Genomic DNA, 26,716 nt, shown 5'->3' on the forward strand with positions numbered 1-26,716 from the left:
TCAATTGGGGAATGACTTGTATTCTTATCAATTTGACTTAATTCTCTATATATTTTAGAAAGGAGGCCCTTTTGATTGAGAGTTTCTGCCCAGCATAGGGGGGACTTGCTTTGTAGGCAGGAGAGAAGGAACTTTCAAAAAGGAGGAGAAAGTGAAGGACTTAGAGGTAAGGATAATAGTGGGGGTACTCTGCTAGGGAGTAATCTTCTGATTGAGAGGGGTTGGCCTTGCTGAGAGAAGGGGAATCTCTTTATCAAGAGGAAGTTTATATCAAGGGGCTGTAGAATGAGGAGAAGGGAGTCTATATTGCATAGCTTTAATCAGTTTGGGTTTTTTCAGTAAAGTGTGAGAAGATCTCAGATTGGAGGTGAGGAGAGAAGGCTGCAATAATAGGGTACATATATGTTCACATAACATTAGTGAGCTAAGAAACCATTTTGTACAGAACTATAGGAGGTTGCCTCAGGGAACGTGGCTTTAGAAAATTATTTAAGATTAAAAACTGGATATGGAGGGCCTGGGGATGTTGGTATTTGGGAAAGAATCTATAATGATTACATTCTTCCTATATCATACTATATAATGCTTCCTGTATCATGGAATTTTGAGTTGCTAGCTACAGTTTTTGCTCTGTGTGAATATCCTCCACAGGCTTCCTTGCTGTAATAGCTTTTGATAAGAAATCATTGATTTAAAAAAATCAATGTCAAAATTTTGATTTTTACTAAAATACTCTTCCAAAAGTCAAAATATTCATCTGTTTAGGAAAATTGGTGAGTTTTTGTGTTCATTTTAGCTGAATACTACAGGAGGATAAAACTTTTTTTTTTTTTTTTGTAAAATGTTTCAGTATAGTACAGATTCTCAATTTTATTTTCCATAAAAATGATTTTAATAGAAATGGCAGCTTTGAACTAAAATGCCTTTTTCTGTTTTATATCAAGCTAAATATAAATACCATTGTGACAATGCGTTTATGCTGCTAAGTTAGAAAAAGCAATTATTTATAAATTCCTTTGCTGTGCTTTGTATTATGTATTTTTTAAAATGTTCTAAATAAGGCATTTTTAAGTGGTCGTGATTCAAGTACCATTCTGTCTGCTTGAGACTGAGTGTTTTAGCAGCTGTCCATGTACAAATCATTCGATGTTTTTTGCTGTTAGATATCTTTTTTTTTAAGCCAGGAACTCCATTAAAATACTTTTTCCTACTCCATCAGGGTAGAATCTTAAACTGAAATAACTCATATATACGCTATTGTGTGTTTCTATGAAAGAAAACAGGAACAAACATATAAGTTTGGTGAGTGGGGAGCATTTGCAGATCTTTTCCCTTCCTCCCCATTCAGCTTTTTCCATTCCTCCTCCTCTAATTTTTTTTTTCTCTAAACCCCTGACTCCTGGTAGTAGGGCTAGACTAGAAAGGAGTTAGGACAGGGCAAGTCTCTGGGAATTTCCATAAGACACAAGGCAAACATTAAGAATTTTTAAATTATCTCTGCATCTGCTCCCCCAAACAGAGCTGAGTGAATTGATTTTTAAGAAATAGCCCCAGTAGGGTTAGTTCAGTTGGTAGGAAGAGAACTGGAATGATATGAGTATTAGATAAGTCTGCTTTGCTTCACATCCTTAAAGAAATAAATGTTTGTTCTATGAGCAGCAACACCATATGTGTGATCTGAAGATTAGTAGTTGTGCCATTACTGTTGAAACCATTAGAATACATCATTGAGTTCCAAAGAGTAGCACTGGTATCACATTATACTAAGTGCACTCAAAGACATAGATTGCTAATATCACAGGAACAACATTGTTCAGTATAGAAGAATCAGATTTCCAACCAAATATTCTGGCATATAGTATAACATAATTATGTAAGTTGCAGGAAATGTAGGCTGTGGATTTTTTTGGATTGTACTTCCACTTCTTAGGATCATAGATCATAGATCTGGAGCTAAATGGGACCTTAGCACATGGAGTCTAACTCTTGCAATTTCCCTCACTTTCCCAAGGTCCTGCAGGTAGGCTGGGGAATTCAGGTGTTTGTTGTTTTGTTTTGCTTTTGTTTTTAAATAAGTTGTAATATCATCACATACTTTCTCTTTTATTTTTCCTTTTCATTTTTTACAACATCTAGGGATGTTAGGGCTTTCTGTTTTGAGGGAGGTTGTGGCTTTTCAATCAAAGCAGAATTTCAGAAAGGAAACAATTGTTGTTCTGTATTTTTTACACAGGATAATACATCTCTTAAATCCTTCCCAGCTCTGATTATATCATTCTTCGAATATGTGATGAAGAAATAACATTTCAAAGTAGAGGCAATCATCTATCCAGTGAAACATGTCATGTTGTTTAGGGAATTCAAAATTGACTGTCAGTTTGAGGGGTATTGTTAAGGGGCATGAGGGAAAAAAAGCTTATTTCTCAGGAAGAAAGGAAAAGCAAATGAAAATTTAGGGTCATTAAGAGAGAAGTAAAGGCAGACTTCCAGGACCAGCAAGGTACATTTGTTCTGTTGTGTGTTGCCTTTTGGCATTGCTTTTAAGGAATGATAATACTAAGCTGGAGAGCATTTTCGAAGAGGACAACTAGGATAGTGAAGGGCCTTGGGGATCATTCCACAGGAAGATTACTTGAAGGACCTGAGAATGTTAAGCCTGGAGAAGAGAAAGCTGAACATGATAGCTCTAAGTATTTGAAGGACTATCCATATGGAAGTGAGATTAGATTATTCTGCTAGGTCCCACCTTTGGGAGACTAGAAACAATATTTGTGGGGTTTTTGTTTTTGTTTTTTTTCCCTTAAGGCAGATTTAGGTTTGATATAAAGGGAAAACTTGTTGTCCAAAAGTAGCATGATCTGTCTCAGGCGGTAAGTTAGTTCCCTTTCACAGAAAGGCTTCAAGCAAAGCCTGAATACTTGTCAGGCAGGTTTTTTGTAGAGGAGTTTTATGGTAAGATATAGGTTGAACTCTGAGGTCCTTTCCAAATCTGAAATTTTGTGTTTTTGTGAATGGCACATTATAAGAGGTGGTCTGCCAAGCCAGAATAACATAGAACCTATTTCTATTTCCATTTCAGCGTTTAGAATATAAGTTGGGTATAACAAATGGATCTCTGTCCTTTAGGTCATAGTAACCATATTTTGTTCTCTTTAAACAGCTACAGAAAGACCTGGAAGAAGTGAAGGAGTTGCTGGGAAAGGCCACTAGGAAAAGAGTCCGTGATGTCCTAACAGCAGAAAAGTCCAAGTTAGAGACAGAAATCAAGCACAAGACAAAGCAGAATGGACAGGAGAAAGGAGAAACTATTGATAATGAGAAACCAGCGGCTGTGGTTGCCCCCATTTCAGTTGGGTACACAGTGAAAATCAACAATTATGGTATGGTTGCTTCTCCCACATCCAGCTTTGTTTTGCTTCTTTATGAACTCACCAACACATGAATTTTTTTTTTGTTGTTGTTCTCACTGTCGTTGTAAATGATAGGAAGAGGTAAGAGGGTACCACAGTTCTTGTTTAATCTGAGGAATTCTGTTTTTCAGTGCTGTAGGTGAAAAACAAGGCTGCATCCCAAAAGGCCTATGCAAGAGAACTAGATTGTTTAAATTAAGGGCAAGTGAGAGAAGGAGAGGGGCAATGATGAGAAGGGTTCAGGATCCAGTGTATCCTAAGTAATACTTTCTAGTCTTTCTTTGCTAAACCAACCATAAACATTATCTGAGACAAAGAATCCATCTTTACAGCAGAATCGTTGATTTTTACTGTTGGAAGGGACATGAAAACTGAGGCTCAGAGGGTTGAAATGCCATCGGAGCATGCTTTAGTTGAAAGAACTGAGGCTGGAGGAAGTGTTGCATCTGCAAATATTTGAAGACTTGTCATGTGGAAAAGGGTCTATTTGGCTTTAGAGGGCAGATCTAGAAATAGGTAGAGATCAATTTTGGCTCATTTTAAGGAAAACTTCTAAGAATTTAGAAAGTTGGGGCAGCTAGGTGGTGTAGTGGATATAGAGCTTTGGCCTGAGTCAGGAGGACGTGAGTTCAAATTCAGTCTCAGACACATGACACTTACTAGCTGTGTGATCCTGGGCAACTCACTTAATCCCAATTGCCTCACCAAAAAAATAAAAGAAAAGAATTTAGAAAGCTGTTTTTTTTTTTTTTGAGTGAGGCAGTTGGGGTTGTGACTTGCCCAAGGTCACACAACTAGTATGTGTTAAGTGTTTGGTCTGAGGCCAGATTTGAACTCGGGTCCTTCTGACCCGGGCCAGTGCTCTATCCACTGTGCTACCTAGCTGCCCCGAAAGCTGTTTTTAAAAGAGTACAATGGACTACATTAGGAAGTAGTGAATTAGTTCCCTGTTGTATATTTAGGTTATTGGACTAAATGACCTGAGATTTCCAATTTTTTAATTCTGTGATTCCATTGAAGTGATTTGCTTAACATCACATAGCTAATTAAGTTTGGTCGATAACAGGTTCTTATCCTGGAATCTGTTAACTCTTTTTATAAAAAAGAAATATTTTGATGTGTTTCAATATAATTGGATTTCTTTGTAATCCTATGTATCTTATTTTATGCATTTAAAAACTTTATTCTGAGGTGTCCATGGGCTTCACCAGACTGACAAAGGGGTCCATTTCGCAAAAAAGGTTAAGGAAGCTTGGACTCCATTCCTAGTTCCTGATTTCCAGTTGAGTGTTCTTTCTACCTTCCTGCATTATTCTTATTTAAAATTTGGCTCAACATCTTTGTTACAAGTCTTCCCTGGTCAATATTCATTTACATAACATCAACATTTCTACTCCATCCTGATAACTAAACCATGCCTTTTATATGTAGTTTATGTACATGTTAATGTTGATTGAGGATTCATTAGATTTTAAGCGGGTTGGGAAAAGAATACAAGCTTTTGTTAAAAAATGTATCCATGGTCAGTCAGTCAGCCAGCAAGCATTTGTAAAGTACCTACTGTTGTGCCAGGCCCTATGCTGAGCACTAGGGATGCAAAGAAAGGCAAAAGACAGTATGCGCTCTGTGGGGCATATAATAAACATTTGTTGGTACCTGAATAAATATGATTTTAAGAACCTGAAGCAGAATACTGATGTCTTAGCAGATTGGGAGACTGAGTGATGTAGCAGCAGACCTCCCTGGATTGGGTCCAGTGCACCTCAGCTCAGAGCTCAGCTCTGCTTATTAGTGTGCATAATTTCACTTTTTTTGTCCTCACTTTCCTTATCTACAACATCTCTAAGGTCCCTGCCTAAACCCCGTAGTCACTGGATAGAAGGCACAAAACTTGGGTTCAAGTCCTGATTGTTCTTTGTGCCATTGGGTCTGAACTTCTGAGTCTCTTGTCTTGAGTGTGTTTGTGAACACACCTTGAAAGCTGTAGAAATACTACGATTATGAGGTAATTTAATTTAATGCATGAAGAACTGGACATTTAAAATAGCATAAAGAAGTAGAAAAATTCTATGAAAGCAAAATTTTTTTTTAAATGCAAGTGGTGGAGCTGAGTAAACCACCGGAGTAAGAGTAGAAGAGAAGGTACATGACAAGAATGTATTTGGCTTTCACATTTTCAGAAAGACTGTGAGATCTTTTCTAGTCCTGTGCTACTGAACTCTAGGCCTTGCTTTTGTGATTGATGGGCTTATATTGTGGAGCCAGCACAGCAATGTGGGATATATACTCAGAAGAATTAAGTTCGAATCGTAGCACTTCTATACTAGATAAAATCACTTAAGTTCTCCAAGCCTGAGTTTTCCCATCTGTAAATACGTGGAGGATTGTAGTATTTGTAGTATATGCTTGTGAGGAAAGAGTTTTATAAACTAATAAGGTATTTTATGAATATAAACTTTGACTATATACATAAGAAACACTCCCATTATTACATTCCTTCCATTATCTATTTTTATTACCAAGTAGTAGTATGAGCCATAGCTACCTATTATATTACAGAGCAAATTCAGAGAGTTGTCTGGCTAATTTACCTTTCTGTGTGTGTAGGATGGGATCAATCAGATAAATATGTGAAAATCTACATCACCTTAAATGGTGTTCAGCAAGTCCCCCCTGAGAATGTACAGGTGCAGTTCAAAGAGAGGTGAGTATATGTAATTTGGAATACACCACTTTTTGTGGTTCATTTTGCTTTCTTAGTCATGGTAAATTTCCCATATGAAGCTTCCTGTAAGTCTATTTAAATTTTATGATCAATCTCCCCATTCTATGGCTTTGAAAAATCTGTGTCTTTATGTTTGAGAGGTGAGACTCACCAAATACTGCAGGGAGCAGCAGGGATTATAAGACCCTAAGAAAACCTAATTTCTCAGGCTTTTTGACCATTTTTCTTAACATCTTAGAGTCTCATAGAACCAAGAAGATAATGCATCTATCATTTTATTTACCTTATAGGTCATTTGAAGTTCTTGTAAAGAATCTTAATGGGAAAAACTACTCTATGACCGTCAACAACCTCTTGAAGCCCATCTGTGTAGAAGGTAGTTTAAGAAAGGTGAGTTTTCTAGTTTTTTCTTTTTTTTTTTTTTGGTAAGCATATTATATAATTAATTGTATTGTACATTGTACCATTTGATTAATTCAGACCCTGCTAAGTCTAAACTTTGAAAATTCAGGGATTGAGCTGAAGTTTGTTTTTTCACTCATCATGGGGGAATATGACTGGAAATAAGGAAAAGCTATTTGGAGCATTTAAAAAAACACAGGGTGGAACAGTGGTGGCATTTATGGCAAGGTATTGGTAGCACATGCCTATAATCCTGGTACTAAAGAGGATGAGTGAAGCTGGTAGATCCCTTGATTTGGGAATTCTTAGCTAAAACCAATGGGGTGTAAGCACTGTCTGGCATCGTATGGTGACTTCCTTGGAATGGGGAAGCCACCAGGCCACCTAGGAAGGGGGTAAATTGGCTCAGGCTGGAAATAGAGCTGGTCACAGCTTGTGTGACATCAGCAGTGGGTTCAGGCCCTAGAGTAGCCACTTGCACTTCCAGCCCAGTCTTAAAAGAATTGTATAGATAAAGATACTATTCTTATCCATTAAAGCCAGTCCTTTAAAAGTTTTTTTCCACTGGGAGGTTGATAAATACTAATAAAAATAGGAAACTGCCTTAAAAAAAATTCTGTAATCTGTATTTACCACTAATATAAACTAGCCTCCTTCCAAATTACTTCTAATTAGCATCATTTAGTGGAACAATTAATACTTGCCATTCTGTAATTCTTTATAGAGATAAAATTAAACAGCTGGCACAAGGTGATAGTTACTTCTGCAGACCCCAAATGTTTGCTGTTGGCATGTGATCCCATTGCTCAGTAGTGAGTTTTTTTCTTCCCTTCTGTGTTTTTTTTCCAGTAGCTGAAATTAAAAACAAAAATGATTTCTGGAGACAGCTATTGAGACTAATACTTTATTTTCAGAAAAGTTCAAAGCTTTAAATAAAGTTTAGTCATTAGCAAAGTGAGATTGGTGAGCAGCCAGTCAAATCAAAACTATTCTCAATAAGATATAAAAATAACAGGTGATTAGAAGTAGTGATGTCACCATTTGGAAATTCAACTGATAGAAAACAGTCCTCACAATGAGTAGACCAAAGTATAACTCCTTAGCTATAATAAGCAAACATTTGATCTCCTTGGAGAAACATGGCAACAAAGGTTTAAAATAATATTCTTGACAAAATGTTATAAAGGGAGCTGGTGCAAAATAATGAGCAATATCTTAGCACAAATCGGTGAAAAAAGGAGAAGCGGGACATTCATCTGTAGAAAGCTTTGGTGTGAGACTCAACTGAATTGTCATCCCAAGAGCAAATCTCTTTGAGACCAGGATACAGATCTGGTGACAGAACTGACCCATTTGGACTCAAAGTGCACACAAAAGAAATCTGTGGGCGGTGAAACACTTTTGAAAGTAATGAGGGATTATAGCTAGAGAACTGAAATGAAACGCTATGAAGCATACAAAAAAATATGTAAAGATCTATGGAAGATTTGTGAAGAATACATGGATAAGAAATATTAGGATGAGAATCACAGAATTTTCCCACTAGAGGGGGGAATCTTGAGGTCATCCAGTACAACCTCCACCTAATAACCAGGGAGTCCTTTGTATCTCCAACATGTGATAATCTAGGTAATATGTCACATGACAGGAAAACTGACTTGAGTTGGGGCAGCCCATTCCATTTCATTCCTGGACAGCTCTAGTAGGAATTTTTTTCTTTATATCAAGCCAAAATCTGCTTCTACCTAAATCTCCTATTTATGTCCTCTGACCACATGTAACAAACCTAAGCCCTTCTACATGACAGCTCTTCACTGTACTTACTGTGGTTCACTGTTGTGGTAAAATTTTATTAGTATTTAGGCTAAGAACCTCTGGGAAAATGAACTAGAATTAACTTTGTTGGTCATCTAGGCCAACACAGATGGAAAACTGAAGTTCTCCCCACCCCCCAATATAAAGTCCCCATCCAAGCAACAATAGTAGTTAAGTGGTAGAGTATAAATCTGGACCTTTTGACTCCAAATTGAACAGTATTTTCACTACAAACTCTTTATCTTTGAGTAGTTTTGTGGCATTTTATGTCTTCCAAAGCACATACATTGGTCTTAAAGCAACCCTATTAACATAGACGTTACAAGGTGTTACAGTCCACCTTGTTATGGAATTGTGTGGTATAGCAGAAAAATCACTAAACTTAAGATCAGAAGATACGAGATCTGGCACTGCTCATTGTGTACCTGCTGGCAAGCCTTAGAGGATTGTTCTAGGGGTCAGATGAGATAATGCATAAATTATTTATGATGAAGTGGAAAAGTTAATGAATAAATATTATATACATAAAGAATCTGTTATATCTTGTTTGTATTTTTTCCTGGCTCTTCTAGATTAAGACTGATACAGTTCTTGTACTGTGCAAAAAGAAGCAGGAACAGAAATGGGATTACCTGACCCAGGTGGAGAAAGAATGCAAAGAGAAGGAGTGAGTCTTCTTCCTTGCAACTTAGATAATTGTAGAAGATGATTGTGCTGTGTGCTGGGTTTTGGACTGCTGACACTTAAGTTTTTACAGAGTGGTTTTTTTTGGGGGAGGGGTAACCTGACTTGAAGGGTTATCAAGAATCAAGGTTATATTCTTAAAGTTTTGCTGCTTCTCTCTTGTCAAAGCAGATCCTGAGGAAAGCTGGGCTAGGAATTATCTTTTCACATTTTAAGTCCAGTGATCTTGATGGGTGGGTCAGTGGGTGTGTGTGGGGGTGTGGGCCTACAGTACTATCATGCTCTCTTGTCTTAAGGTGATGAATTGAACTAGCCTAGCCATTCCCCCTGTTCTTCAGGCCAGCCAGCTTCTGCTTCACAGAAACAGTAGGCCAGAGGGGAAGAGGCTTGAGGTACCTAACCTTGGCCTCCTGGAGCACTCTGTTTTAACTAGCTGGTCTAACTGGCCCAAATGTATGTAGGACATAGAAAAATATATATGCATATATATACATATATATATTTTTGATTCAATATTTGTTAATTGCAGGGAAGTTTTGTTGTAAAGCTTTATTCTGTTTTCCTTTTTTCGACAGAAAATCTTCCTTTGATAATGACACAGATCCTAGTGAGGGGCTGATGAATGTTTTGAAGAAAATTTATGAAGATGGAGATGATGAAATGAAGAGAACTATTAATAAAGCCTGGGTAGAGTCAAGGGAGAAACAAGCCAAAGGAGAGAGTGAATTTTGAGACAAAAAGTCCTTTCAGCCACCAATGTGGAAATATCCTTTCCAAAAAGGAACTGTTGCTGAGCTGCACAGATGAATTTGACAAGTATATTGTTTACACAGCCTTCTTCCAAGCAAAGACCGTGAACTCTTTCCATTTCATGCTGGAGGATTTATTTAAAATAAAATATGCTTATTTTAAAACACTTCTTTCAAGGAAGGTTGCCTTAGTGCCCTGGTTCTGTGTGCAAGAAAGGGTCATTGTTTCCTTACTTCAATGTCAAAAAAAGTCTTGCTAATTAAAAAGCTATATATTCCTTATCTCTGGTGCTCATCTGCACAATTAAAGGGGATGAACCTAATGTTCAAAGTAATCTTGTTTTCCCTTCAGGGTTGGCCTGGACATTTAGTCTTGAGTCCTTCAACTTGATATTTTAGGAGGAGCAGGTATAAAATTTGAGGTGTGAGCCTGTGTTAATAAGTTATGGTATAAGATGACCCTTGCTTCTTAAGGAATTGGGAGGGGGAATGTTTGGTTACTGTTACAATTGGTATAAAGAGCACTTGATTGAAGTTTAAAAGATTAACTTAACCTGGTGTTACCACAAGGCAAGTCTATTAATATTAGGGAATTATTTGAAAATATACTAAAAATTCAAACAAGTCACAACTAAGCAAATAAGCCTATAGTGGTAAGAACTAATCTCAAATTCCTCCTGAATATAACAGTTAATAACAATAATAAAATAAAGAAAAAATAACTAGCAATCTTTTGTCTTTTTTTTTGCATTCATCATTAACTGCTAGAGATCATCTACAGAAGAGGAATATAACATAGTAAAAGTTTTATCTAATTCCTTAGGAAAGTGTTTAAAAAATTACTTCTAAAAATTATTTCTTTAAGTTATAAATGGAAAGAATGAAAGTAATTCCCCTTGGGACAAAAAAATGCCAACCCCTAAAATAGCAGTAATAATCTAGGAAGCTTTATCCCAACCTCTGCTTGTTTAAACTTGACTAAAACTGGATAGGATTGGGGTAGTTCAGAAATGCTATTTAACTACAATTCATTCATTCAATACTTTCGACACAGCAATTCTTTGAGCTAGGTTAATAGAAGTGTGTGTTATATCCTCAATCTACACATGAGAAAACAACTAGTAACTCCCAAGTGGGGCCTTGAACTCCTGTCTACTATACTATACTACATCTGAATCAGCAGCAGCAGGATTGGGGGCTTGAAGACACCTTTCCTTTAACTGTTTGGTGGTGCTTTTAACAAATTTTACTGATTCCAAGTTTTTTAAAGTAACAAAAATCCATCTTTTTAATCAGTACTTTTCAGCTGGTGGTGTTTTTTCCGTGATTTGTAAAGCAGAATGAGTCAGCAAATGATAAAAGTTGGAGAGACTCTTAGTTGTGTGGACTTCTTATGGAGGATTTATGGAAGGACATGGATAAAAGTTACCCAGAATGAGAAGGCATGGATGGATTGCAATTTGTATTATTGAATAGAGTCCCTTCATAAATAATACAGCTATTGAAACAAAATATGAGTAGTCCCTTATTAAGGCCGGGCAATAAAAGCCACATCATAGAAAACCAAAACGTTTTAAGCATCAGATTTCACTGGTATAGCTACCCCACTGATCTATCCTAAAACCCTTCACTGATTTAGCAGAAGGTCACTGGAAATTGTTAGAGCCAAAAAATTCACCCTAGAGCTAAGTTAGGTGCCATTCCTTTGCAAAGTTAGGCTGGAGTTCTGACAAAGGTCACCCTGAAAAAACCCCATGCTCGAAGCTTCAATTACCATACTCCCTTAGCATCATTGCTTATCCATTCCAGTGATTCTGAACCCTGTTCAAAACTCATTTTCCCTGTGACTACTCCCTTATTCCCATCCTCCTCAACCCAAACCCTCCACAACCCACTGTTAAGCTACCCTCTCTTGTGGTCTCTGGAATGTACTTCATAGGTAACATTTGCTTTCATTGTAGACCTTTTCCTCTTTTGCTCTTCCTTCAGCATTCACTGGGACCTTGTTCTTGACAAAGCTTCCCTTGCCCCACTCGCTACCCCCCCACATCCTTCTCTTCCTCCCACCCCCCAACATTCACTGGTCATAGTGGGGAAGATGAAATACTCCTTACTCCCCATTGCCACTTGGAGGCTCTCCTACCACCATTACTCAGTAACATCTTTGAAATTCATTCAATCCATATTTATTACCCGATCAAAACTAGTTGGCTATAGCCTAGTGAACTCCAGGACACTAATTCCTTCCTCAATGAGTTTAGTACCTACTACATAGTCTTTTTCCTCCCCAACTCCTCTCATATCACAGGACTTAAGCATACTAATACTAAAACTAACCTCAATTCCTCAACTTACACATTTCCCTTGCCCTCTACCCTATATCAGCCACATACAGAAAATGGTCATACCCTTGATCTGACTATCACCTATGAGAATTCATGTTCATAAAATGTGAAATTCCCTTATCTGCATCCCCCAGTCCTCTTCTAAATTCTCACCGTGACCTAATCTAATCCCTTGAACCCTCAGGTCTTTCCCTGGCTATCACCCCTGACCAGGTTACTCTCTTCTTTTGATCACTTTGATCTCTGAGTGAACCAAGCAATCTCAACACTGTTCTCAGAAGTCTCTTGCCCCCTTATTCTACTCAAGACCTTGTCCTGCCAAGACTTAGGCAGCCATCTGCTGCCTTCCTACTCCTACCACAGAATGAAGAAAATCATACAACCATGCTAACTGGGTCCACTACAAGTTTATTTTATTTAATCTCAACCAGACCCTCACTGCTTTCACACCTCCCTAACATTCACTATCCCAATTACCACAGTGGCTTTTACAACTTTCATCCCTCAAAATACCCATGGGTCCTCCTACCTTCACCCTCTCAATTGAGAACTCTGCCTTATATTTCACTGAAAAAAAAAAATGGAGTCTATTTGAGACCTTCCTTTTCTCCCTACTTCTTATTTTATATCACTTAGAAGCCTTCTACCTCAATCTACCTCACCCATCTCCCAAGAAGAGGTGGCTCTTTTTTTTAAAATATTAATTTATTTTGATTTATCAACAATCACTTCTATATGCTTTTGAGTTTAAAATTTTTCTCCCCCTTAAGAGGTGGCTCTTCTTATCAAGGCAAATGTATACAAGTGATCCCATTCCAAACATCTCCAGCAGACTGCTCCCTGTTATTACTACTCTCACTTGCCCTCAATCATTCCTTGTCTACTGGCTGCTTCTCTATTGCCTACAAACATGGCCATGTCTCCTTCGTTCTCAAAAAACCCTCACCTGATCCATCTAGCCCCACTAGCTATCATCTCATACCATCTCCTTTTGTGGTTTAACTCCTTGAGAAGGATGTCTACGATGGGAACTTTTCCTTTCTACTCTCTGTAGTCTGGCTTCAGAAGGAAGATCACTTTGGTAGCTATGTGGAGGGTGGATTGTAGTGGGTAGAGACCTGAGGCAGGGAGACCAATCAGAAGGCTATTGCAATAGTCCATGAATGAGGTAATGAGGGCCATCATCGGAGGAAACAGCCCTTACCAAAGTCACCATTGACCTCTTACTAGCCAAATCTAATGGCCTTTTCTCAATCTTCCTCCTTCTTGACCTCTCTGCAGTCTTTGATGCTGTTGACTATGCTCTTGATCTCTCTACATCTTTGTGACACTGTTTTCTCCTGGTTCTTTCTACCTATTTGACCACCCTTTGACCAGCTAGTTGTCTGGGCCTGGAGTTCAAAGGCTGAAGTTAAGTCCAGGCTCAGACACTTAGAAGCTATATGACCCTGGGCAAATCACAGCCTGCTTACGGAAGGTTCTTCAACTGTAAAATGAAGATAACAATAGCACCTATCTACCAGGGCTGTCACTATCTCAGATATCATCTGTAAAGCACTTAGCACACTGCCTGGCACAGGGCACATTCTTAAAAAAAACCTCCCTCTCTACTTCCCCCTACCATCTCTCCTCTGCTGAATTGTCATCCCCATGAGTATCCCTTCAAGGCTCTTTTTTGTGCCACCTTTTCTTTTTCCTCCATGATATTTTGCTTAAGGATGTCATTAATTTCTATGGATTTAACTCTCTTCTCTATGTAGATGATTATCAGATCTATTTAGCTCTACCCTCTCCTGACCTCCAACTGCCTATAAGATCTCTGGATGTCTCATAGACCTTTTAAACTCAACAGGTTCAAAACTTAATTCCTTATCTTTCCCCACGAAATCCTCCCCTCTTCTTAACTTTCCTGTTACTGTGGAGGGCACCATCATCCTCGCAGTTACCCAGGTTTATAATCTGTTTTATCCCCAACTCTTCACTCTCACCCCCCGTTTCCAATCTGTTGCTAACGCCTGTCATTGCTACCTTTATAGCACTTCTCATATACACTCCCTTCTTTTTTCCAATAATGGCCTTTATTAACTCATGCATGGACTATTGCAATGGCCTTCTAATTGGTCTCCCTGCCTCAGGTCTCTGCCCACTACAGTCCGCCCTCCACATAGCCACCAAAGTGATCTTCCTAAAGTGAAGGTCTGACCACGTTACCTTATTCAATTAAACTCCATGGCTCCCTATTACCTCCAAGATCAAATACGCAATCTTCTGCTCGACTTCTCAAGTCCTTCATAATCTGGCCCCTTCCCATCTTTCCAGTCTTCTTTCACCTACTCTGTACCCTATAATCCAATGAGTGACATGGGCCTTCTTGCTGTTTCTTGAACAAGATACTCCATCTCCCAACTCCAGGCATTTTCACTAGTGGTCTTTCAAGTCTGGAATGCTCTCTCTGTGTCTCTCTGCTTATTTCCACCTTCTGGCTTCTATGACTCTTTAAGTCACAGCTAAAATCCCACCTTCAGCTTTTCCAGGTCCTCCTTAACCTTGGTGCCTTTCCTCTGAAAGTATTTCCAATTTATTCTGTATATATCTTGTTTGTACTTAAATTGTTTGCTGTGTTGTCTCCCACGTTGAACTGTGAGGTCCTTGGAAAAAAGGACTATTCCCTACCCCTCTTTTTGTATGCCCAGCATTAAGTCAATGCCTGGCACATAATAAAGTGCTTACTAAATGCTTGTTGACCTGACTTGACTCCAGCTTAACAGGGCCTACCAGAGCTTGTGTTCCATTAACAGAGCCTTCCAAAATTCGGGAGCCTTCCCCTCCACTTCAAGCAGCAGGGTTTTAGTCTACTTTTGCTTTAAACTAAGCAGAAATAAAGTAAAACACAAATTTCTTCACATCAAAATCTTTTTTTCTTTACTAATAGTAACAAGTTCAATTATAAGAAAGCAATTCAGTCACAGCCCATGTCCTCCGTAGATTTCTACAATACCAAGATTTTTTCTGCTAAAACATCAGCTTGAGAAAAGCAGTTATCCTATGGGGCCACTGCTTACTGCTTGTTTATTCGTGATGGCGGTCACATTCCTTAATGCCAAACGCTCAAGCATAGTGTCCACACCACTGTAATGAGTGCTGGAGTTGATTTACCATATTGCTCTCTGGACCCCAGAAAGTTGCCCATGATCGGCCAGATGCCGGAAAACAATCCGGCTGAGTCTCCAGCGTCTCTTCACTCCCCGGGGTCGAGATGTCATAACACAACGATTTCTTATCCTGACAGGACAGCTATCTCTGGGAAGAGCAGCAATTTCCTGATCTGCTACTTCCTAGGAAACAAAAGACAGTATTACTGCATAGTTCTCACTCATGGGTATCAGCAGTCTGTGTGAATTCTCCAGTGGAGAAGGTCAACAAGCTCTTTCCTAGGCCTTTTTAGGCACTTACTCTGATTCTCACAGGATCTCAGAATTGAAAGGGAGCTGGGATGCCGTCTAGTCCAGCCAGTAAGAACCCCCAACCCTGAGAAGTGGTCTTTCAGCCTCCACTTGAAGACCTCTTACGAGGACATGACTACTCATTGCACTTACGAATAGTTCTAATTACTCAGAAGTTTTCCTCACAATGAGTCAGCTTCTGAAACTCACTGGTTGGGACAGTCCTTAGCCTTCACAAGCTTGTTAATTAATCTGTAAAACGGGGGGCTTGAACTAGATAGTTTCTGAGGCTCCTTCTAACTCTACATCTGATTCTATACTCGGGAAACAAGCAAAACAAATTTAATTCTCTCTCCTGCGTGAGAGATCTTTAAACACTTGGAAGACAGACATCCTCCACCTCTCCTTTCCCTGTACCCCTCCCCCCAAGTCTTCTCAATTCAATAGCTCTGATGCCTTCAATGACTCTTACTCAGCGCGGTATCCAATTTCCTGACAATCTGGCACGCCTTCCTCTGGGCATGGTCCACCTGGTCAGTGAGGAGACTTCCGAAAAGTGTGCTGGGAACAGGACAGAGTAGAGTGGGACTACCATCTTCCTCGTTCAAGACGCCATAACTCTTCAATGCAGCCTAAGACAATACTGTTTTTGGCAGCGTATCACACCAGTGATTCACATGTGCTTGCAATCTACTAAAGCCCTCAGAGCTGATTTTTTTTTTCCACATAAACCTCAAGAAGGCTATCTACAATCAATGACTCCATTTCTTTTCCTCTTTTCTTAACTCTCCGGAGTCTGACTTCAGAAATCATTATTCAACTGAAAGAGTTCTTGCCAAAGTTACCAATGACCTCTCAATGAACTTTTCTCCATCTTCATCCTCCCTGACCTCTTTGCAGCCTTTCACGCTGTCCATCCATCACCCCTTTCCTGATATTCTCTAGATCTTTGTGACATTGCTCTCTCCTGTTTCTCCTCCTACCAGTCTGACCATTCCTCCCTCTCCTTTGCTGGATCTTCATTCAGCTCTCATTCACTAACCATGGGTAACCCCCAAGGCTCTGTTTTGTGCCCTTTTCTCCTTCTGTACTATTTTGCTTAATGATCGAATGAGTTCTCATGGGTTCAACTCTCATCTCTACAAAGATGATTCTCAATCTAGTTATCTAGTATACCTTTTTTCCTAACCTCCAACTGCCTACTGGACATCCCTGGATGTTTCTTTTATCTCTTACACTCAGTATGTTCAAAACTTAACTCATAAACTTCCCCCTTATCCCCCTCCTTCTTCTTAACTTTCCTATTACCATGGAGGGCACCATCATCCTCTCAGTCTCCCAGGCTTGTCACTTGGGTTTTATCCTCAGCTCTTCACTCTTTCTCACTCTCTGTATCCAATCTGTTGCTAACTCCTCTCGTTTCTACCTTTACAGCACCTCTCATATATACTTCCTTCTTTCCTCTGATGATGGCCCTCGTTACTTCGTGGATGGACTATTGCAATAGCCTTCTAATTGGTCACCCTGCCTCAGGTCTCTGCCCACTACAGTCCGCCCCCCACATAGCCACCAAAGTGATCTTCCTAAAGTGAAGGTCTGACCATGTTACTTTATTCAATAAACTACAGTGGCTTCCTATTACTTCCAAGATCAAATGTAAAATCTTCTGCTCAACTCTTAAAGCCCTTCATAATCTAGTCCCTTCCTACACAGTCTTCTTACACATTTTATGTACTCTATAATCCAATGAGCATCTCCATCTCCTAGTTTCCATGACTTTCTTTCAGTCATAGCTAAAATCCCACCTTTGGTAAGAAGCTTTTCCAGGTCCTCTTTAATCTTAGTCTCTTCACTCTGACAGTATCTCCAGTTTCTTCCGTATATAGCTTGTTTGTACATAGTTGTTTACATGTTGTCTCCCTCCTTAGATTGTGAGCTCCTCAGGGCATGGACTTTTTTTGCCTTTCTTTGTATCCCCAAGATTTAGTACAATGCCTGGCATCAATATACACTCAACAAATGTTTCTTGACTGACTGATAGGAATTACTGTTTATCCACATCTCTCATCATATTCTTTTGAAATTGATTTTGCCAACCCTACTGAAGAGTTTTGCATTTATCCCTACAGACAAAGTTAAGCATAATTAGGTTCACTTCTCTGTAGAATTAAAGCCAGAACTTAACCACAGAATAAGATTTACCTTGGGGTGGAAAGGAGTCAACCATTGGCAAGTTTTAAATTCAACAAACTTATTTCCCAAAGAGACATACTTGGGCTAGTAAAGACAGAAATGAGGTTGTAACACACACATATATGTATATTGTGTATGTATGTATGTATGTATGTATGTATAGAATGTCCTCTTCCTCTATCACATGAGTATATTAAGTGACAAAATGATAGAAAGAAATGGTCAGTGTCTTGCCTTACGCTTATTGGCATCTGCCCTTTTGATCTACAGGTCAGTCACATACTTTTCAAGGCTATTTCTGCGTTGGGGTGGGGAGGTTTCTGTCAGATGAACTGCAGTAAGAAGGGGCAACAAGCTCTAGTTTGCAAAAAGTTTAAGACACAGAGCCTGTCCTCAGGGAGCATATAACCTTTTTGAGGAGAAATAAAAGTTGTGTCAGCCCTTCAGAGAACAATAAAGCATAAACAAAAGGTCACAGGGGAGATGACTAAGCCACGGGAGAAGGATATGACTCACAGAGATGTGCCTTGAATGATGGGTAGGAATTGTCATGAGTGTTGCAGGGTTGACTTCACGTGATAGGTGAGTGGTCCTCAAGATATCCCAGGCCCTCTAATTCTCTGATTTTTTTAAAATCACCACAAAAATATCTTTCACAGTGCCTTTCGCATAGTATGTGGTTTATAAATATGTGTTGGATAAAATGTCACAATGATTAAGATCATATAATATGATGTATGAAAGGGCAGTTAAGGGTGAGTGGCATTCTTGAACCTTGGCCTTTTGAGGACAGTTTCAAGAGAATTAGTTCGTACAATTCCTTAGATTTAAATCTTAAATAAACTAACTTGGAGATCTTTTGGCAATATAGTGTTCTTTCTGAGGGAGTTGATCCGAAGCCTTTCATCTGCAAATTCAAAGGCCATCTTTCTCCTCTTTACATCACGCAGCATTCTCCAGTCCACATAGTAACTTCGTATCTGTCCTGTACCTGAAAAAGGAACCATCTAATGATGGTCAAAGAAAAAGACAAAAAGACAGTAAAACTGATGCTTTGTTCTTTGTCTTCATAATCTCCCACTCCTTTTATAGCTTTTGTGCAATGTGACTTAATGTTTCTAATGCAATATTTACTAAGTGTTTGCTCTGAAGAAGGCCCGTACTTGGTGCTGAGAGTAAAGAGAAAAATCAAAACAGTTTCTCCCCTCCAGAGGCTTACATTCTACCAAGGGAATGTGACATGCCCTCAAATAGATTTGTAATCTCTTCAGTCTGGGAGTTCCTCCACTGATGGACATGGCAATTCATTCATTCATTCCTCCCTCATCCTATGTGACTTTTGTCGATGTTCTTCCAAAAGTTCCCCACAAGTCCACCCAACATGCTGGAAGCCTTATGAGCATGGAGTACTCTAGTTGACCACCTGTCTGTCATCCTTTGCTCTTACCATGTGAGCAATCCTTGTTCTCTTCCTGTCACATAATTCCTTGAAGTCATTAATTCAATAAATATTTTTAAGCAGTTGTTATATGACAAGCACAGTGCTAGGTACTGAGGAGACAAAGAAAACAACAACAAATCCTGGCCTTCAAGGAACTTACTTCCCACTGAACAAAAACAACATACACACAGGCAAGTAAATACAAGGTAACTGAGGAGGAAAGAATATTATAACTGAGGCGATCAGCAAAGGTTCTGAATAAGGATTTGTAGCCAAGATGAGTCTTAAGGAAAGCTAGGAATTTTAGATTTTAAGAGCTATTGATACGGAGGGAATATGCTCCAGAACTGGAGGTACTGAGATAGGAGAATGTTGACTTTGGAGAAATATCAAGCAAGAGTTTGGCAAGAACACAAAATATGTGAAGCGAAGTCATATGAAGTGACTGAAAAGGTAAGTGACAGCCAGATAACAAAGAGCTCTAAAGGCAGGGTTGAGGAGTCCACCTTATCTTAGAAGCAAAAGGGATCAACTGAACATTTTTGAACAGGGGAGTTATATAGTCAGTCTTGAGTGCTAATTTGACAGCTGTGTAGAAGATAGAATGGAAAAGGGGGATACTGAAATAGGAAATCAATTAGGAAAACTATTGAAATAGTCAGGGGAGAGGAGTTGAGGAGCTGGAGGAGGACAGCTACTGTGAGAAGTAAAAGGGATGGAGTTGAGAGATGTTGTGCAGGTAAAATCAAGGAGACTTGGCAGCTAACAGGACACAGGAGCAAGGGAGACAGAGAACAGTCATGGATGACTCAGGTTCTGAATCCTACACACTTGCTACGCAAGGCTTTCTGGATCCCCATGAGTGCTCCTCCCCAAACTACTTTACATATAATATAGATATTTTAAAATATTTACTTAACCATGTATATGTTTTTCTCCAATAGGAAGTATGCTCCTTGAAGGCAGGGGCTTGTTTTTTGTCTTTATATCTCCAGTGCCTAGCACTGTATCTATCATATAGTAGACACTTAATAAATGCTTACTGAGGGGTAGCAAGGTGGCCCAGTGGATAGAGCACTGGCCCTGAAGTCAGGAGGACCTGAGTTCAAATCAGGTCTCAAACCAAACACTTAACACTTACTAGCTGTGTGACCCTGGGCAAGTCACTTAACCCCAACTGCCTAAAAAATGAAAAAAAAATGCTTATTGAGTAAACAATTTTCAGTGTCAGGAAAGATTTGCAGGAAAGGTGGGTTTAGCAGGGAATAATAATACCTAGCATATTACATACACATACATACCAGGTTCATGCCCAGCCTCAGACACACCCATTTAACCGCTCCTAGCCTCAGTTTCCTACCCTGCAAAATGGGGGTAACCACAGCCCCCTCCTCCCAGGGTTGCAGTGAGGTGGAAATGAGGTGATATTTGTAAATTACTCGGTAGCCCTTCAAGGGCCCTATAAAGGCCAGAGCCCAAGGCTGCCTGTCGGGGCACACAGGGAACAACAGTCAGAGGGCCTGGATTCAAATGTCCGCACTGAGCTTAGTCCCCTAAAGTCCTCACTTCCGGACACGGGGCAGCGACGTCGAACCGGAGTCAAGAAGACCTGAGTTCAAACACAACCTACAAGCGGGGTGATCCTGGGTGCGTCGTCTAGCCGCCCCAGCCTCAGTTTCCTCATCTGTAAAAAGGAGTCTTAATAATGTCACCTACCTCCCCGGGCTGCTGTGAGGATCAAAAGACGCGCTTTCAAACCTTAAAAGCACCATCTAAATGCTAGTTGTTATTATTATTATCGTCAATATCAGCATTGTTATCTAGGGCCTCAGCTTCCTCATTTGCCCAGTGACCTCGGAGGCGCTTCTGGCTCTCCGTCTACACTCGCTGCGGTCATTCCTCTGCCCCTCTGGAGGGAAGCTCTCCGGGCCGGCAAGTTTCAGGGTTTGGGGGGCTATCGGGGGACAAAGGCTGAGGCAGGGGTAGCCGACTACGCACACTGACCTGACGTACAGAGCGCAGCAGAGAAGACAGCATGGAGGCCGCCATGTTGCCGGATGCGAGATTCAAAGGTGCGCAACTTTATTGACACTGAGGGAAAAGGGGCAGACATCGGGAGGCGGGGCCTCATGCCGGGAGAGGGGGCGGGGAAGGTGAGAAGGAAAGTCCCAGTGAGCGTGCGCCAGGAGGATGCGCAGTGAGGATACTCGACTGCGGATCGCCTCCCCCGTGACGTCACTGCGCTTGCTCAGACTTCCTAGCCCTCTGTGTCTGCGTCCACTTAGACCCTAAGTATTTAAAAAGACAAGAGTACAGGGGCGAAAATAGATGACATTTAAAAAAAATCAAGGCACCCTCCCTTCTCTTAATCAGTCTGTCCACAAACATTTATAGAAGCATGTACTATGTGCCAGGCACTGTGTTAAGCGCTGGGGATTAGGAGAAAGGCAAAAACCTGGTCCCTGCCCTCAAGGAGCTTTCTTTCTAATGGGAGAGACCGAGTGTAAATAACTAAATTTACAGGGGCAGTCCGAAGGTTTAGGGTGTGACCCTGGAGACCAATCATTGAAACGCCCCCAGCCTCAGTTTCCTCATCTGACAAATGAAGATAATAATAGTACCCACCTTCCAGGGTAAGGACAAAATGATTCGTAAACTACTTGTAAAGCTCTTTGCAAACCTTAAAACTTTAAAATCCTAATTATTAGTGAGTAGAGCCGTGAACCTGGAGTCAGGGAGATCCGAGTTCAAATGCAGCCTCACTTATTAACTGAATGATCCTGGGCAAGTCTGATCACTCATCTGTAAAACGGAGACAATAGGAACAAATAAGATATTATTTGTAAGTACTATATAAATGCTAGCCATCATCATCCTCATTATCACTGAGTAAATTGAAGGTAATGTGATACCTAAAGCTTTCTTCCCGTGGGTTTTCTTCTTTCCAAAACACTAGTTTAATTACATTCGATCTACTCTGCATAAATCTTGTATGCACCTAGTTATTTGCTATTATTATTGTTAATTATATTAATTATTAATGTAAGTATTATTACTCCTAGTTATCTCCATTAGCGTGTGAGCTCCCCGAGGACAGAGACTGTTTTCGCCTTTCTTTGCATCCCGAGTACTTACTTAGCACAGTGCTTGGCATACAGTAAGTGCCTGCTAAGTGCTTCTTTGCCTGCCTGCCTGAAGTATCTATTGAGTACCCACTGTATGCCCAACCCTGTGGGGGGAAGTATGACAGATACAATAGAAGCAGAAGCTCTCACCCCTGCTTTCTGGAGTAGTTGGTAACTGGTGATGATAGATAGCATGGACCAATAGAAAAGCAATATAGGCCAGCATATTCATCTGATTCTTTGGGCTGCTAATATGATCATTATAAGAAACGGTCATGACCCATGAGACAGAGTATAAAAAGTCCAATTAGAAGTGGACAAGGAAGAGGAGCAAAGGAGAATCTTGAAATTTCAATTCAACAAACAAGAAAACATTTATTAAGGAAGTGCCTACAGATAGGCTGGGATACTGCGGAAGAGCTGGGAATACAAAAAAAATATTTCCTGTTCAGACGGACCTTACATTCTATTTTCCTCATCAGAGGTCCTCAGAGGATGTTTTGGGACTTAAAAACTATAGGGATGTGAAGAAACAGTCCTCAAGTTTTATGTTTAAGGATTTCTAGGTATAGTACTTTATTTTAAAGTATCTAGAGACTGGTTTTCCCTTAGTTCAGAGTCCTCTGATACTTTTAAAATTACCTGTTTTCTTCTTCAGTGTAGGAGATGATGAGCCTATGGTTGTGTCCTCAGAGCCTTAAATTTGGAACTGGGGGCCTTTCAAATCCCTGTACAGCTCCTTACTACTTACATGACTTCGGATAAGTAACAATCTCTCTGAACCTCAGTATCCTCATCTTTAAAATAAATGAATTGGACTAGATAACCTCTAAAGGGTCTTCCAGCCATAAATCTTTGATGCTGTCATCTTCTTCAGAGGCGTTATCCTCATTTCTTGGGGACCAATGTAGAGTCTTGGCCGGAAAGTCAAGAGACTTCCCATCTACCAGTAAGTTAGTCATTTCCCCCTTCCCTCTTCTCCCTGTCCCTTCTCATCTTCAATTCTGTGTTAACTGCTCTTCTTGGATGAATTAATCTCTACCCCTTTGTTCCCTCACTCCTCAGGTGGATAGATAGCATTTTCTAAATACCTTTTAATTTTGGAGAAGATAATCCAATAATTAGTTAAAGTTCTTTTTATTGCTTTAAAAACGGGAAGCGTTCAGTTTTGCCAGACAGTTTTATATTAGCACAACCTGAAGGTCTGGTGGTGAGAATAGTCCAGATGGCAGGGCTTGACCTTACCATATGACATCTATATCCATCAAAGCTGACATACCCTCATGTGCCTGGCTTTACCACTCTTTCCTAGTCAGCTCTTCCCTGCTGACCAGCAGCTGTTCCCCAAGAGAGGACACAATGTCCCTGTCTTTTCTCTCCCACATGAGAGATGGATGTGGTTTGGCCAAAAGTGAGAGATTTCTGGGAAAGAGGAAGGGCCTTTGGGTGGTCCATGTGTGTTCAGTGCACATTATTTGTATGTGGGGCCAGAATGGTGGTGATAGTGACTGTGAAGAGAAAACTGCACAGAAGCGGAAGAAGGGTGGGGAAAGGAAAAGAAAGCTAGGGAAGATGGAAATTACGTCTAGTGGCAAGCACATTGGGGGAGGAGGGAAGACTTTTTCCTTTGATCCCACAGTTGGAATTGGGAGGAATGTAAAGGTTGCATTTTATTTTGTCCCTCAAATTAAAAGTCACTTAAGTAGAAAATCCTGTACCATGAGAAAATTGTATACCCATTACAATATTACCAGGTTGAGCATTTAGTTTCTTCTACTCAGATTCTGAGATGGTGTGTCATATGTAGAGGATGAGTGAAACACCTGTCTTTTTTTATACATCTGGACCCATTAAACATCAGTACCAGATCTGATTGACTTAGTAACTTGGCAGTGAAGTGTGGGAAACATTACCTCCTTACAGCAGCTAGGTGCTGCTGCAGGAACTGAACTGTATTGTGTGGCATACCAATTAGGCGTCAGTCTTTTGCTGTAGACACAAGTTTTATGGCTTGCACACTAGGTGGCGCAGGTGCTTCATCTGAGCTGAGTGCCCCCAAAATCAGTTCTACTCAGCCTGTCAAAGCTCTGCGTAATGTAGGCTGAGTGAAATAAAAGGGAGGAAAGTGGCTTTTTAAAGTATTGTCCCTTATATACGAAGCTGATACTTCCAACTCACCATCAGAAGGGAATGTGTTTATAGCAGTCTTTGTCCATTAGTTGTGATCTTTTTGCATAGATTCACCCATATATTTGTGAGACTGCTGACCCTCGGGTTAGGGACATAGAATGAAGGAACCCATTACCTTGACTAGGTCCTGACCAACTGGATAGCAAGTCAAGAAAGTCAGGAAGGGTCAGCACAAAGTACCAGCTAGCTCTTTAAATTGTTCCTAAGCTTTTCTCTCAGGTCAGGTCTCTGCGTGCCTGACTTATGATCAACCCATTGAACAACCAACAATCAATTGGTTGACTCACCAGTTGAACAACCAACAAGCATTTATGTGTCTATTATGTTCTAGGTTCTTTGCAAATGCAAAGAAGAGAATAAACCCTGCTCTCAAAGAACTTATATCTTAGTAAAGGTCTACCCTTCCCCCTTAATTTAAGGATAAAGAAACTGAGGCCTTAGAGAGGTTAAGTGACTTGCCCAAGGTCCCACAGAAAACACGTAGCAGAACTGGCATCAAGACCCAGGTTCACCTGTCTCTGGGTCTTAGAAGAAAAAACGAATATGTTCTTTCATCATTTCTAGGATGAACCTTTCTTATAATGAATATATCCTTCAAAGAGTAACTGGCCTTGAGTCAGAAGACCTAAATTCTAATCTTGGCATAGCCGCTTATTAGCTTTGTGACCCTGGAGAAATCCCTTTAACCCACTCTGAGCCACAGTTTCCTTATTTGTAAATTAGAAACAATAACACCTTCATTGTCAGAGGACATGAGGATCAGATGAATTCATGTGTGCAAAGCACTCGGGAGCTTCAAAGCATTGTGTCAATACAGTAACTGCTATGAATTGTTACATTGTAAATCATTGAAGAACAGGCAGTGAGTCTCTTTATATCTCCAGTACTTTTATATCACAGTACCTTGAAAACACCAGGTATTTAAATAAGTGTTTTTAGGGGATGGTGATGGTAGCCAGAATACTTATTTTCAATTTACCTCGTTTAGTACAAGTGACATTGATTCACTCTGCTTTTCTGTTAAATGAAATGCTTTTACCTACGGACTGTGGAAAGAGAATGACTCTTTGGTTTGACTCCAAATCCTGTGCTGGAAAGAGGGATAATCCTCAGCTGTTTGGGGCCAATCCTATTGAATTTCTTTCCCTACTCTCCTTTAGCTTCCTTTGTTACAGTTATCTTAATTTTTATTGTGAATATCTTCTCTTCATATGCATACACACGTGTGCATTTGAATACCATCTTGTAACACCTCAGAATGAACTGTATATTTTGTTCTGGGGTTTGGGATTGGTTTAATTTTCCCTCAGGGTACACTTTGCCAGCTCACTTGTGGCCTAGACTGAAACATGTTTCAAATTGACTCTAGTGGTGAGGATACACCTTTCTTTTACAAGCCCTTGACTGGTTTTCATTTGAACAAAACAAAACATTTCGTTTGTAGCCCAACTTCTCCTCATTGTGAGTTCCACACAGCTACACCCAAGTTCAATGTACTCAATCTACTTTTTCAGTTGGCATCTAACTAAAACCATATTATCATGAGCACCGTTGCATTCCTTTTCTCAAAAATCAAATCAAATCAAAACAAATACAAAACAAAACAAACAGCTAAACTTTATTATACCTTAACTTAAAGCAAAGGTGTTTAGTTAAACATAGTAGTAATATAAATAAGCAGGAAAAATTCTCATAAACATAGAGGCACACTTTCCCACAGATATCTGTACCATCACTGGGAGAAAAAACATAGTGTGCTTCACTTATACTCCAAAGATTATATCCCAGGTGGAACACTTGTCTATATCTGAAGTAGCATCTTATTACCTTCCCATAAAGCTGCTTATGTCATTTGCTGATCTCTTGGTGTTACCTGTTGGGCTTTTATCTTATCTGCCTTCTTTCAGCTGAACTCTTATTATCATTTGCTGTTTCTCCATTGAATCATACCTACCAGGTGACTTCATTCTCTGCAAGGGATACTTCCAATTCATTTGTGAACTATCCAATAACCTCAGGGCTATTTTAGCTCTTTTGTGAAGCAAATCTTAAATTGTACCTAGCCAGCATAGCAAGAGTCCCTATGGTCAAATCTGTATTTTTGGACACTTTGATTTCTCTTCACCACCAACTCTTCCAAGCCCATCTGGTATTCTGCCTGGAGTAAGTAAATTTATTTCAACCCCTACCATCC

The 26,716-nt window shown here is 39.9% G+C and overlaps 2 protein-coding genes across 4 annotated transcripts in view; one reads left to right on the forward strand and one right to left on the reverse strand.

Annotated features, from left to right (window-relative positions):
• CACYBP (calcyclin binding protein) overlaps window positions 1-10,067 on the forward strand; it is a 16,086-nt gene extending 6,019 nt beyond the window's left edge. Inside the window, exons 2-6 of the mRNA XM_027868559.1 lie at window positions 3,161-3,380; window positions 6,018-6,114; window positions 6,426-6,525; window positions 8,925-9,019; window positions 9,612-10,067. Of these exons, the coding sequence (XP_027724360.1) occupies window positions 3,161-3,380; window positions 6,018-6,114; window positions 6,426-6,525; window positions 8,925-9,019; window positions 9,612-9,768 (669 nt within the window). The 3' untranslated portion in view covers window positions 9,769-10,067. The remainder of the gene's footprint in view (window positions 1-3,160; window positions 3,381-6,017; window positions 6,115-6,425; window positions 6,526-8,924; window positions 9,020-9,611) is intronic.
• A 4,958-nt stretch (window positions 10,068-15,025) lies between these two features.
• On the reverse strand, window positions 15,026-21,299 carry MRPS14 (mitochondrial ribosomal protein S14). Of its 3 annotated transcripts, none has more exons than XM_027868306.1 (4): window positions 21,212-21,299; window positions 18,615-18,773; window positions 16,046-16,205; window positions 15,328-15,465 (listed from the first exon to the last, which is right to left on the reverse strand). In XM_027868306.1, exons 1-4 carry the CDS (start codon window positions 21,254-21,256, stop codon window positions 15,425-15,427), a joined length of 405 nt encoding a protein of 134 aa, XP_027724107.1. In that variant the 5' UTR covers window positions 21,257-21,299; the 3' UTR covers window positions 15,328-15,424. The 3 variants fall into 3 exon arrangements, with proteins under 3 accessions (XP_027724109.1, XP_027724107.1, XP_027724108.1); XM_027868307.1 differs by having other exon boundaries at window positions 21,221-21,288; XM_027868308.1 differs by lacking the exon at window positions 16,046-16,205 and having other exon boundaries at window positions 15,026-15,465.
• Between the last annotated feature and the right edge of the window lie 5,417 nt (window positions 21,300-26,716).

Source organism: Vombatus ursinus, unplaced genomic scaffold, assembly GCF_900497805.2.
Source record: "Vombatus ursinus unplaced genomic scaffold, bare-nosed wombat genome assembly UNPS02014789.1, whole genome shotgun sequence".
Taxonomy (NCBI): domain Eukaryota; kingdom Metazoa; phylum Chordata; class Mammalia; order Diprotodontia; family Vombatidae; genus Vombatus; species Vombatus ursinus.